At 54.5% G+C, this 12,114-nt stretch overlaps 3 protein-coding genes across 3 annotated transcripts; 1 reads left to right on the top strand and 2 right to left on the bottom strand.

Moving 5' to 3' along the window:
- Positions 1–2,914: 2,914 nt before the first annotated feature.
- Positions 2,915–5,174, bottom strand: QC763_120860 (uncharacterized protein). The gene is made up of 5 exons (XM_062908676.1): positions 4,757–5,174; positions 4,620–4,699; positions 4,524–4,556; positions 4,082–4,456; positions 2,915–4,032 (listed from the first exon to the last, which is right to left on the bottom strand). Exons 1-5 carry the CDS (start codon positions 4,809–4,811, stop codon positions 2,980–2,982), a joined length of 1,596 nt encoding a protein of 531 aa, XP_062771793.1. The 5' UTR covers positions 4,812–5,174; the 3' UTR covers positions 2,915–2,979.
- An 872-nt stretch (positions 5,175–6,046) lies between these two features.
- On the top strand, positions 6,047–12,003 carry PAN3 (PAB-dependent poly(A)-specific ribonuclease subunit 3). Its single transcript, XM_062908674.1, has 9 exons — positions 6,047–6,098; positions 6,188–8,146; positions 8,225–8,941; positions 9,048–9,181; positions 9,247–9,361; positions 9,482–9,615; positions 9,677–9,777; positions 9,840–10,173; positions 10,241–12,003. The coding sequence occupies exons 4-9, from the start codon at positions 9,112–9,114 to the stop codon at positions 11,428–11,430; spliced, it is 1,944 nt and encodes a 647-aa protein (XP_062771791.1). The 5' UTR covers positions 6,047–6,098; positions 6,188–8,146; positions 8,225–8,941; positions 9,048–9,111; the 3' UTR covers positions 11,431–12,003.
- On the bottom strand, positions 6,190–7,816 carry ucp10 (UBX domain-containing protein 10; the record flags this gene model as incomplete). The annotated part of the gene is made up of 2 exons (XM_062908675.1): positions 6,190–7,599; positions 7,679–7,816. The coding sequence occupies 2 exons, from the start codon at positions 7,814–7,816 to the stop codon at positions 6,190–6,192; spliced, it is 1,548 nt and encodes a 515-aa protein (XP_062771792.1).
- Positions 12,004–12,114: the final 111 nt, after the last annotated feature.

Raw genomic sequence — 12,114 nt, 5'->3', positions numbered from 1 at the left:
GAATTGAAGACAAGCGCGCACAGCGGTCGTGTTGAAACATCAGGCGCGCTAGAGCATGTGTACCGGGAGCAAGGCGTTCTGGGCAGTTGCCGCGGACTATGCTCCGTGGAGAGCACACAAACTCTGTCACAGTGACGTGAGGTTCGGGAGACTCAATAGGTCTAGACGCTCAGGATGGTCATCGGGACGGAGGGAGTGAAACCGCGCTGTCCTCAAAAATATGATCATGTCAGGGAGAGAGCTGAAGATCCCATCACTCGCCTTCCCCCCTCGTCTGATTATCAGCAAGGTCGCTTCCGCTTCGGAACCGAGGGTGATTTGATCGGCATTTTGGATTTTTGACTTGTCTTGCTTTTGGCCTGCAGAGTAGTACAATAGAGTACAATAGGCGTGAGAAAAATCGCGCTCGTCTCCTTGTCAAGTTGAGAACTCACCTCTCACAAGCATTTTTGCTCGCATCAGAGCAGGACACGGATATTTTACGGCACCCTACAGCTATCCATGCCACGGCACCTGGTCATCTGTCCTCGCTGACAGCGTCACCTCAGAACAGAGCTGCTCAAATGGCCCCCACGATCTGGGGTAGGACGACTCTCAACCAAGCCAAGCACCCGAACACAACATCCGCTGATGGTGAGGTATCGTGCGGGATGCTTACCATCTTTAGAAGTTGCTTCTTTGACCGGTGAGGAACCTCCTGTCCCTCGACAGAGAACATGGTGGGTGAGGACGGTCAAGGACAGGTCGACAGCCATCCTGCCTCGCGAACTTCCTGTGACCGGTCAACTCTGCCCAACCAGACCTCCTCCGTAGCTCTCATGCTACACATTCTAGTGGGGATGGATGAGAAAAGCCACCCGCTCCCCTACCCTGACCGAGGCCGTCATGGGGTCCATGAGATGGCCCAACAGAGACTTCCCACAAACCGTATGTTCTATCCCTTGTCATTGTCCGTGGTCGTTTTGAATTTGGCTAATCATTCCAGTCAGAAGACATGGGACGAGTTTGGAACTGACTTACATCTGATGTCTGTTCAACGTCGAGATAACCGCCGGAACTCGACCGTCTCTCTCCGCGCAGCCCCCCAAGGTAACGATCCACTGTCTTTCCCCATGTTCAAAACTTGTGCGACATCCGCGTGGAATGTCCATGTGAGAATGAAACTGCAGAGTGGTAGGGTAGAGGACAGGTTTGCTACTGACGCACTGGTCATTTTCAGATGACCTTCAAAAGGCCTCTTCCAAACCAGCTCACCGCAGGGACGAAGCATGAGGTAGGTATGCTGTTCTCATGGAAGATTCACCCTCGGCCACAGTATCTCTTGAGTTCCGGGGCTCCCTAACTTTGATGGCAGAGCTCATCAGCCAGTCAGGCGCGAAAGTCGTCAGTGCTTCGGCCCGTGCCGTGAGTTACCACGAAACTCCTTACAAGGCAACAACATCCGCCTACCCGCACTGTAATACGAATGCCTTATCTGCGTAGACTTTCACATGTGCAAGCCACTTCCCGCTTTTGTTGCCTTCTTCAGCGCACTTTCTCGCCATGCACATGCAGCTTCCCGGTCAACCTCACCCAGCTGGGAGTTGCGTGATCGGGAACTGGGCCGGGCTGTCCCACCGGCAGCCTTGCGGTTTGCAGCCGGGCCAACCAAAAGTAACGTTGTCTCGTGCTCGAGGCTCAGGGGGATGCGAGAGGGTAACAAGAAGATGGGCACATGCTTGGTCATCATCGATCGAGGTGCAACCCAATGCCTAGAATTGCTTTTTTTGTTTGTTTTGCGGTAACCCCTATCCCCCAATCATCGGCCACTAGGGCGTTTTCCTCCGGCATATGGTGGAAGAATCACGAATCACCAAGAAGTCCCCAGTACAGAATCGTGACTGATTAGTGTGTGAGAAATCATGTTCAGAAATGATAAGAAGCAAAGAACTACCTGTGAACTAGAAGCCGATGAAATTAACAGATATGAACGCTCTTTCCGCCGCATACATGACGGTGATATCTGAATAGGAAACGTAAAAAACCCTCTCTTTGCAATATGTATCCCTCCCCAAATTACCCTCCCCTTTTCGAATCTGCCCATAAACCCCATCAAGATCAAACCCCTCCTCCACAGTGATAAGGCATGTATATGAGCTCCAAAGAGGCCTAGACCTGGTCCAAGACAAGCCCAGAAAGCCCGACGGCGAGTCATGGTGCTAGGTAGCAGCCGACGAACACCCTATCGGTGTGGGTTTGGTGTGGCGTGGTGTGTGTGTGTGTGTGTGTGTGTGTGTGTGTGTGTGTGTATGGTGCAAAGTGCGCTTGCTGTAAAGAAAAGTGATATGTTTTCTTTTTCTTGCTTTTCCCCTCTTTTTCTTCTCCCAACGACCGGCTTCCTCGCCAGACCGTCTCTCCCACTCAAAACCTCGCCAAGCTTACTCCCTTTTCGACAATACCCTCTTCATCACCAACTGTTCATCGGGCATCTATGCACGTTGAACTGAGTGGGCGTCTGTCATCCAAGACATCCCCCTTCCCCTCCCCCGCGCCTCCCCAAAAAAGCGAGAGACATAGATGACTGAGACCTTTCTTTCTCGCCGCCACGCGAGACCACAGCCGCATGGACGCCCAATTGCTAAAAGTCCAGACCGATGAGCGTCTTCCCGGCCACGCTCTCTTCATCGGCTCGCGATTGGTGTAGCATCGAGCCAGCCTGTCAGATCAGCAGGAACTGACGGCTATGGGGCTCCCGCCCTTGGACAGCACACATATCCATCACCACCACACCGCACCACCCTCACACCACGAGCTCACTTCCAGAATCGTCAAACCTCGCCGGAAAAATTGATCCATCACTTCCATATCACGCTTCCTCCCCCCTTTCATCGGCCGCCACCACCCTGACAGCCCTCCAATCCCACCCCTCCGATCCCTCTCTCCCATCTCCTACCCGACCATCACAACTGCCCCTTTCCGCTTCTCGGCCCGAGTCGCAGTCTAGTACCTGTACAGCGGCCCCGGGTCCTTCACCACCTGCTCACTCCCACTCCCCCCAGCTGTCGGCCTCTCCCTCGCGGCCCGGGTGTACGCATCATCCTGCTCCTCCGTCGTATCCGATATGGGCGTCACCGGCTCAACATCCTTGTTCTTCTTCGACGACGGCCCTGCCCCTACCTGCTCCCCTGCACTCCCGTTCCCTGCCCCTCCCCCTCCAAACCCGGGATGAAAAGGCTCATACCCCAACCTAGGCGTCTCATCCTCGCTGACTCTCCTATTGTTCGTCGAGAGTCTCGGCTCAGGATCACGGAACGGATCATCCTCCTGCTGTGCAGGAGTACCCGTATTCGACCTCGACGGCCCAGCCATACTCGCCGAAGGTCCATACGCCGGGTTGGGGTTATTCGTCCGGTACGACGGTTCGGCAGATGCCTTCCCCTTTCCATTGCTGTTGCTTCTTGAACTCGACCCTGACGGTCCAAACCCCGCGCCGCCTGCTACCCCAAACCCGTTCCCACCATAGCCACTCCCCATTGGTTTTCTGGGCGGGACAGGGGGTTGGTCTTGTTGGCTCGAGGGGGAAACGGGGGTGTTGTTGTCCGATCTGGCCTCGCCGAGGTGTTTCTTGGCTTGGAGGACGGCGCGGTGGTGCTGGTTGAGGGCTTGCTGGAGCTGCTCGTTGGTGTCGATGAGGGACTCCATCGTGTCGTTGTCCGGTGCGGGGTTCTCGCAGGACATGTACCCCTGGATGGACTTGCTGGCGCCGGTGCAGCGCTCGGAGAACTCCTTGATGAGGTCGTTGGCGAGGACTTCTTGGGTGGGCGTGGAGGCGACGAGCTGTTCGAGGAGCTTGGCGGAGGTGCGGGCTTCCTCGAGGCGATTGGCGAGTTCGATGGGGTCGGGGAGGCGGTGGCGACTGGATCGGGAAGAGGAGTGGTGGTGGCCGTGGTGGTGAGGGGGTTGGGGGTATTGCGAAGGGGGTTGTTGGGGGTACTGCTGGGGGTAGGGGGGCACGTTGTGGTTGCGGGGGATGGCGTAGGTGGATGGTGTGGTCTATCTCGAGGTCAGTACATCTCAATCGATAGGTGATAGGTGACCGCACTGAGTATGCTTCGTAGGCCTTCTTCTTTTCCTTCTGCCACATGGCGATGATGAGGTTCAGCCCCTCGTCGTACCCCTTGGATGTCTCGAACGTGTCCAATGTCTCCATCAACAGCTGCCTAACGCTGGAATCGCGACCGGCGCGCAACAAATCCTTGCAAACATCGACGAACTTCTTGTCGAAGTTTCTGGTGAACCCAGGGCCGGGGTTGTCGGAGAGGATGCGGATGAGCATGATGGCATTGTACTGGCACGCCGGTCTGCTCCAGTAGTCGCGGCTCAGGAACTTGCGGATCAATCGGGCGGACTCGGTCGCTGCGACAGGCGAGGCAACGGCGGCTTCGACGATAGCAGGTAGGTAGATGACATCGTCGCCCTGGATCACATTTGTCTCAGATCTCGAACAGCGTCAGGGCTTCTGGAAGAGGGAAGCAGGTACGTACCGTGGAGCTTCCTGTTGATTCGCAAAAGGCTTTCTGCAAGAGAAACCGCAATCAGTATCCCGTACAAGCAGGAGAGAGCGAATGGCGCAAACGTACCACACAGCGCGCAGCAGTGTCTTGGGGTTGTTCAGTTGCAGGATCTACAACGGCTGGGATGTCGGTGGTGCTGTCCGAGGCTGCAGCAGGGTTAGCTTCAGTCCATCACTCGACGTCGTGACGATGCCCAGGCATACTATTTCTCTTTTTTATGGTGCCCAGCACCTTGTTCATACTGAAATTCTTCATCATGTTGTCGCTCTCCGTATGTATCTGATGTTCCTAGATGTGTATTCACGCGAGAGCGTACTTGTCGGCGAAGGTGGATCTGGGGCAGATGCGCGCGCGTCCTGTCAGAAGCCGCCGGCGCCGTATCGTGAGTTGGATTGGAGATGATTTCCACACCGAAACTGCCTGACAAACACAAGCGCAGCAGATCAGGGCGGCAAGGGAAAAGGTATGGAGAGGATGGAGAATGCGCAAAGATGCGATTGCGAATTCGTGTGTGCCGTTACCCAGAAGCTTGCGGTTTTCCTGTCCGGGTTTCGGGTTTGTTGATGGGCGGCCTGTTTGCTGTTTCCCGTCTGGCTGGCGGTTGTGTTGCCCCCGCAGTGCTCTTGTTGTGGTGTTGCTTTGGGTGGGTGCGTGACCTGCGGGATGGTTGTGCGTTGCGTGCCCACCCCCCAACAGATGTAACAAGGGTCTTTGGTCTAGGCTCCGTTTTGTAAAAGGTAGATAGATAACTGAGCCACAGGCAAAAAGGGATTCCCCAATGTTCTCCAAACCCCGACAATTGTGTGTTAAGATAGACCGAGTGGTGATGAACTGGTCTGGTTTGCGGTGAGCAGGCGGGTTGGTTGGTGTTCAAACTGAATGGTAGTTCCGAGCTGCCAGCCTGTCTCAGTCTTTTGTGTTCTTCAACAGCTGACAAGGAAGCTATGAAAGCAGTGAAAATAGAATATTAAAATCACAAGACGCTACTCAGGCAAACACATCGGTCTTGTATCATATATACATGTATATATATATATATATATATATATATACATGTATGGCAGCAAAACGGTCCACACTCACGCCAGGCAGCCGCCCGTCCGGGTTCCGTTTCCAAATCCGAGTTGGGTGTAACCATATCGAGTTGGTTAAGCAAGACTCCAGTCAATGTAGGATTGTCCTGGCGTTGACTGTTGTGGACACAAGGTCTTCGCATAAGGCACCAACACACGAAAACCACCAAGATCCGGATATCGACACACTAGAGAAGAAGAGTTCTTGTCAGTGTCAGTGTCAGTTCTGTCTCGTCTCATATCAAAACCAATGCCAAGACATCGACAACGTAGCACACACACACTTGACCGTTGTAGAACGGTGCTAAACCCGCACAGCCCCCCCTTGTCGTCAATCAGACGCGCAAGCAGCTCCCCGTGGATGCCGGCCAAGCGCTTGTCAACGTCAGACTTCAAGACAACATTGCGCATCACCTGGCATGAAGAGTACTTTTATTCTCCTATTCTCGCTGAATACTACCTGCCGCTGGTCCTTGCACCTGTGCAAGACCACTCGGAGTCGGGGTATCGACCTATCCCCTAACTCCTAAAACCCAAAGCATATTCCCTTCCTCCCTTCCCGTCTACTCTTCTTCCTCTTCGTCTATTAAATCTTCAACCACAAGACTTCCGCCCCGGCCCATCTTTTGCCCAATCGTGATTGTCTTACTGGGGTGGAAGGTCTCCCGTGGTAGCACCGATGCAACTTGGAAGCCATACTTGTGCTCGTACCCCTCTGGCTCAGTCGCCTTCTCATTCAGAGGTCCTTCTTGTAGAAGGCCATAACACTCCACAAACGCATAAAGTTCCTCCAATGTGGTGTCGCTGGCAAATCTGCGGATGACCCGCCCGCCACCAGCGGAAGCCGGCATGTTGAGAGCCAACCTGACGGCATCCTTCGTGTCCGGCTCCGGCGCAACGGTCGTGGCCCGCCAAATTCTCCACTGCCTCCGTAGCTCCTCCTGTCGGGCTGCCCTTTCGGCTTCTTCCAGAGCACGCTTCTCAGCCGCTGCCGCTGCCGCCTCAGCCTCGCGCTTTTGTCGGGCTCGCTCGCGGTCACGGGCTAGCGACCTCTCGTATGCAGAGTCCTGCTCATTCCTCAGATTCCGGGCATGTTCCTGGGCCGCCCTCTCAGCCCGCACGCCGTTAAGATCGGGAGAGTACTTCGTAATCGCATCCTGGAGCCCAGAAAGGTAAGCGGCTGGCGTCATGGGTCCAACCAGACGCTTGACAATCCCCATCCTTGTGCTGCCCTCCTTGGGGGTGAGGCATACCAAGCACGAAAAGGGGTACTTGAGACAGGAATACTCGTTGGCCACCTGATGGGCTTCGGGGTCGGCCACGTTTCCTCCCCAAAGGATGATGTTGTTGGAGGGATCCGAGATGTAGCTGACAACATCGGGGCTGAGGAGTGTGTTTCGAATAAAGGAGTCGGTGTCGTCATGCTCGGGCGATATCAACACCATCAGGAAAAACTTGAGGTCCCTCTTTGCCGTGTCCAGAGCTTGGGCATGGCCTCCCTCGAAGAACACGAGGCCGTGAGTGCCGTATGCCTCCTCAAACTCGCGCCGAAACCTCCTGGCTGCCTCCTGTGGCAGTGTCGCAGTCCGTCCATGAGCCTGGCCCAGGCCCCTGATGGTCGTACCCAGGTATCGTGGCCGGAACGAGGCAGGTAGGAATGCGAAGAAGAACGAGATGATCCGGCCAAAAACACCCAATACACCTCTCGTCAAGCTCCATGTGGTTGAAAATGGCGCCAAAAGAATCGACAGTAGTCCTCGGGGCCGGATGCTAACCGGCTGCTGCGGCACCACTCGTGGGGCAGCTTCTGTTCTTGGGGACCTCGTTCGTCTCGGCCTATCATCGTCGGCATCCAGGAAGCTCTCGTGTAAGTTCTCATATCTTGCCGCGGCTGGCCGAGGATTATCCTGTGCAGCCTGGGCCTCAGCAACCAGGTCGGGCCCGTCACCGTCAAAGAATTTGGCGATAGCTATCTGGAGGGCGTGTCAGCACTCTTTCCAAACGTTTGCTCTCATGCGAAGTGCCTGACTGGGTGGAGGAAAAGATACGCACTTGGACATTCCACTGTGACCTCTCCAACAAGGGCACCGCATCCTTGATTTCTTGGCCTGTGACATCGGTGTATTGCTGAAGAGCCTCCTGCTGCTGGGAGGAGAGCTGGCCCAGATCAAATTCAACGCCGTCCGCCATGTTGAGGGTGGCGTGGTCCCAATTCCCGAAGCTGTGGTTGGTGGCCCAGAGCTGCCGTCGTGGTCAAATCAGTTAGCCCAAGGCAATGCTTTGCAAAGAACACGTCGGTGGTGCGGTTGAGAATGGCGCCAAGTCACGATTAATTGTTAGATGCACCGAGCTTGTTCTGGCTGTTGCCAGCTCTTGAGGCGATGCCCGGCGTCCGGATATCAAACAGATAACACGTTGTACGAATGATACTGGTGTGGTGGAAGAGATAGCCGCATCGGGTCGCAACACGTCAACCTCCGCGTCCCAGAGTTACGGCACCGGGTGCAAACTGCTCAACAGGGTTGTTGTGCTTTGCAATGCCGGCACCCCTCAGTAAGCCAAGCACAGGCCACAGTTCAGAATCGAGCCTCCCTCTTGCTTGTCTGGGTGAATGAGAGGAAAACAGGAGTGGCAGGGCTCAACAAGTTGAGGAAGGCGACAGAGACAGATGGTGAGGGTGAGGTCAGCCTTGGTCCTCAGATTCACACAACGAATATATATATCTATATATCTCTATATGCGGAGCATGATGTCAGCAACCCCGCTTAGAAGAATGGCCTCCCAGCAAGAGTCCGTGCTCCTCCACCTGCTCCTCCTCGAGGCTGAATGGCCAAGAAGCCAGGAGTTGGGGCCCCCACCCCACTCTTAGCGCGCGGGCACCCGCGACGACCCTCTTGAGAGTTCTCATGCTTTCTCTTCACCTGGGCACAGTCAGCACCGTCCCCATTCTATACCCGGTGAGCGCATTGGTTCAGAGCTTGTCCAGATTTTGGCAGCGACGTCAACTCGAAATTCTTTCCATCGTCCTTTCTGCCGCCATAACCCCTCCTGGACAGCCCAAGGTTGCTTCGATATAGAGCCCGACCACTGCCACCCGCCCCATTGATCGCCTGCTGTGCGCTTCCTTTGTCTCGTGCCGCTGCCATAGCCTCCAGTTTGATAGTAGCAGCAGCCAGTCGCTTCAAAACACGGTTTCTTCTTGGCTTGCGACCAGCTGTGTATTGCGCTTCTCTTTCCCAGCTTGTGTCCAGTTCCATGGATGCCTTTTCGGCCCTCTAAAGCAAAACATGGGAGGATTAAGCTACCTGTCTTCAAGTAAGAGCCCATGACTGCTCGCTCATGTCTTCTCTGGATTGCCACCCAATCATGGCATTTGTAGCTGTCGGCGCCTTTCAAACAGTTCACTGACACAATGCGCCAGATCTCTTAGAAACGTCCGAGGCATTCCCATTCTTCCATCCTTGATATAGAGTAACCGATTCGCCATGGCCGCATCACGGTACAACTCCAACGACCTGCGGCGGCAGGTCGGCTCGCCGAGATCGAAAGGACGAGGTGGGTTGATCCCGACAAGCATTGAGCACGTCGACATGCGGTTCAACTGACAGCGATGCCCAAAGATACCAAGGACACCCTTTGCCGCAACGTTGTGATATACGGGCACTGCCGATACATGGACACGACCTGTAATTTTAACCACGACCAAAACAAGCCAGCTTCTGGCCCTTCCGATTTGTAAGTCGTTAGCGGTTGGTGAAGGTGGCATGCGGCCATGCGAAAAGCCAAGAACCGGGCTTGTGTGGCTTGTGGATGTGGTATCATGCTTGATCTTTGCGCGTCTAACCGTGCCGGCAGTCTTTCCAAGAAATCTTTCAATGCCGATTCACCTTCCTTCACGCCCTCGGGCCAAAACCTGGGGCAAGCCAAGAAGACCACCCTTTCTTCTCAAGCAGCAAATGCTGCGCCCTTCACCCCTCGCGGTGTCACCGGTGAGTGTGGTTTTCGTCTAGACCCGTCATCTCTTGTTCAAGGCTGACGGTCTTGCAAAAGCGAGCACGCAGCAGAATGCTGATTTGACCATGTTCAACCCAGCTGGTGCGCGAGAGTTTACTCCGTCAGGCAACACACAGAACTATGAACTAGGAAACAGCGTATGTTCAGGATGCCACCCTATGTGAATTTACCCTTTTCGGCCTGACTGAAAGAAAAGCAGAATATGGGGAATGGCACAGCCCAAGACAATGGCGTTTTCAGCGATCCGTTTGCCATGAACTCAATGGCCCCTGCCCTTGCGAACAATGCACCTTTCAATCCCTACGCGGGTGATCCCAGCGCGGTCTCGGGTGCTGGGGCGGGCTTCTATTCTTCAGGGGGCGCGTATGCCTCTGTTCCCATGCAACAACCAAACTATCATCTGTATCAGCCGTACGATGCCTATCGAGGAGAGCTGCAACCTTGGCAGCGGTCCACCTATGACTATTTCATCCCAGCTGCCATGCGAGAGGAGATACAAAAGAAGATGTTTGCTACACAGCATACAATGCCGGGTAGGTCCTTCTGACTGCCGCTTCTTTCTGGACCCAATGCTGGACCCAATGCTGAACCACAAAGCAGGCCTGCCCAAGCTCGAGAACTACCACTCTCTGTTCTCACTGGACACCAGCCACAGGAAAAACACTGCCTGTTTTGGCTACCACAGTTGGGTGTACAAGGCTCAAAAAGTGACGACTGGGCTGCACTACGTCCTCAGACGTTTGGAAGGGTACCGCTTGTCAAATGATCAATCGGTTATGAGTGTGATGAGGGACTGGAAAAATGTCAGACATGAGAATATTGTGTCGTTTCACGAAACCTTTACTAGCCAAAACTTTGGCGACAGCTCCCTCATCTTTGTGTACGACTGGCATCCTCTTGCCAAGACGTTGGCCGAACAACACTTCTCTTCGCCCCTGGGGAACAACCGACAAAGATATCCCGCTGTGCCGGAAGGCATACTCTGGAGCTACGTTTGTCAGATCGCAAGCGCTCTCTATTACCTACACAACAAAAATCTTGCAGCACGGTGTCTGGACCTCAGCAAGATTCTCGTGACGGAGAAAAGCCGGATTCGACTGGGGTCATGTGCCATCTTGGATGTGGTGCAATATGACCACAACCGTCCGATTCAGGAGCTGCAGGGGGAGGATCTGGTCAAATTTGGCAAAGTCATTCTGTGTCTGGCCACGGGCATGCCTCCAAACTTGCTGCAGTCCAGCAATACGAAGGCAGCCCTCGACTCGCTGGTTAAATACTCGCGCTCCTTGAGGGACGCTCTGCAGTTCCTTCTATCACCAGTCGCGCCGAACGGCCAGCCACACACCATTGCACACTTTCTCACCATGATTGCGCCGCAGCTTGCTCAGCAGGCAAACAACACGCTCCGAGAAAACGACGAGCAGCAGTACTGGCTCGCTCGCGAGATTGAGAACGGCAGGATCGCACGCAATGTGATGAAGCTATCAGCCATACTGGAACGTGGCGATTTGGGCAGCCAGTCCAACTGGTCAGAGGTGGGGGATCGCTTTCAGTTGAAGCTCTTCCGCGACTATGTTTTCCACCGTGTGGATGCCAGTGGCAAGCCCGATCTTGGTCTGGGCCACATGTTGAGTTGCATGAGCAAGCTCGACGCTGGCGTGGATGAGCAAATCATGTTGACGAGCCGCGACAACGAAACGGTTTTTGTCATTACATACCGAGAACTCAGGGGCATGTTTGAGCGCGCGTTTAATGAGCTCATCAAGTTCAGCAAGTCGCCTGGGCTTTAAGGGTTTGCTATAGGGGGTGGGCTGGTTCCTCTCTTTGGTGAGAGGCACGTTGCGATCTGGAGATATTCTGAAGGAGGTGTTCGGGAAGCCTATTCGAACGACCACCCTGAGGAGAAACAAAGGGGATGAAGGCAGGCCAAAGCTTTCAGTGGGGGGTAATAACAAGCTGAGGGGCGGGGAGCGTCAAGAAGAACAACGGAATGGTGAGGGGCTGGACGACGAAAGGCACTGAGGATGTCAAACAGTCGGACAATAACGAGCCTCGAGACAACGAGGATGAGGAAACAGCACGGCAGGGAAAGGCATTATCCAGCCTCCACGCGAAGGCCAGCACGGACCCGAAGACGATAAATCGAGGGACAAACTGCCATCTGACGAGATCCTCGGGGAGGAATATCCAAGGGGGAAAAGGGAAGCGGAAGGAAGTTGACGAGAAGCGTTGGGGGGATAGTAGATGGATAAATGTAAATCGCAGACGAGGGAGACTTGTGGACAGGGGTGATGGAGGTGCGATGACGTGGACAGTGTGAATCAGGTGAGCAAAGGCGGCAGAAAGGTGAAAGGAGATGAGCGGAGAGGATATATAAGCGGTTGTCATAGCGAGGCGGTAGCTGTCATTTTCTTATGATGAAGAAACAAAATTGAAAAGTTTATATCTTATGCTGCTGCCCACTCGCTTGGTGA

Source organism: Podospora pseudopauciseta, chromosome 1 (assembly GCF_035222475.1).
Source record: "Podospora pseudopauciseta strain CBS 411.78 chromosome 1, whole genome shotgun sequence".
Lineage (NCBI taxonomy): Eukaryota > Fungi > Ascomycota > Sordariomycetes > Sordariales > Podosporaceae > Podospora > Podospora pseudopauciseta.
This window is presented reverse-complemented; position numbering and strand designations above follow the sequence as displayed.

What these genes read in the sequence shown, in the direction of transcription:
- QC763_120860 (XM_062908676.1), bottom strand. Translation starts at nt 4,811, where the DNA reads ATGATGAAGAATTTCAGTATGAACAAGGTGCTGGGCACCATAAAAAAG. An exon ending in ACACTGCTGCGCGCTGTGTG is followed by an intron (nt 4,557 to 4,619) that starts GTACGTTTGCGC and finishes TTTCTCTTGCAG; the next exon opens with AAAGCCTTTTGCGAATCAAC. An exon ending in AGGCCTACGAAGCATACTCA is followed by an intron (nt 4,033 to 4,081) that starts GTGCGGTCACCT and finishes ACCTCGAGATAG; the next exon opens with ACCACACCATCCACCTACGC.
- PAN3 (XM_062908674.1), top strand. Translation starts at nt 9,112, where the DNA reads ATGGCCGCATCACGGTACAACTCCAACGACCTGCGGCGGCAGGTCGGC. An exon ending in ACTATGAACTAGGAAACAGC is followed by an intron (nt 9,778 to 9,839) that starts GTATGTTCAGGA and finishes AAAGAAAAGCAG; the next exon opens with AATATGGGGAATGGCACAGC. An exon ending in TACACAGCATACAATGCCGG is followed by an intron (nt 10,174 to 10,240) that starts GTAGGTCCTTCT and finishes ACCACAAAGCAG; the next exon opens with GCCTGCCCAAGCTCGAGAAC.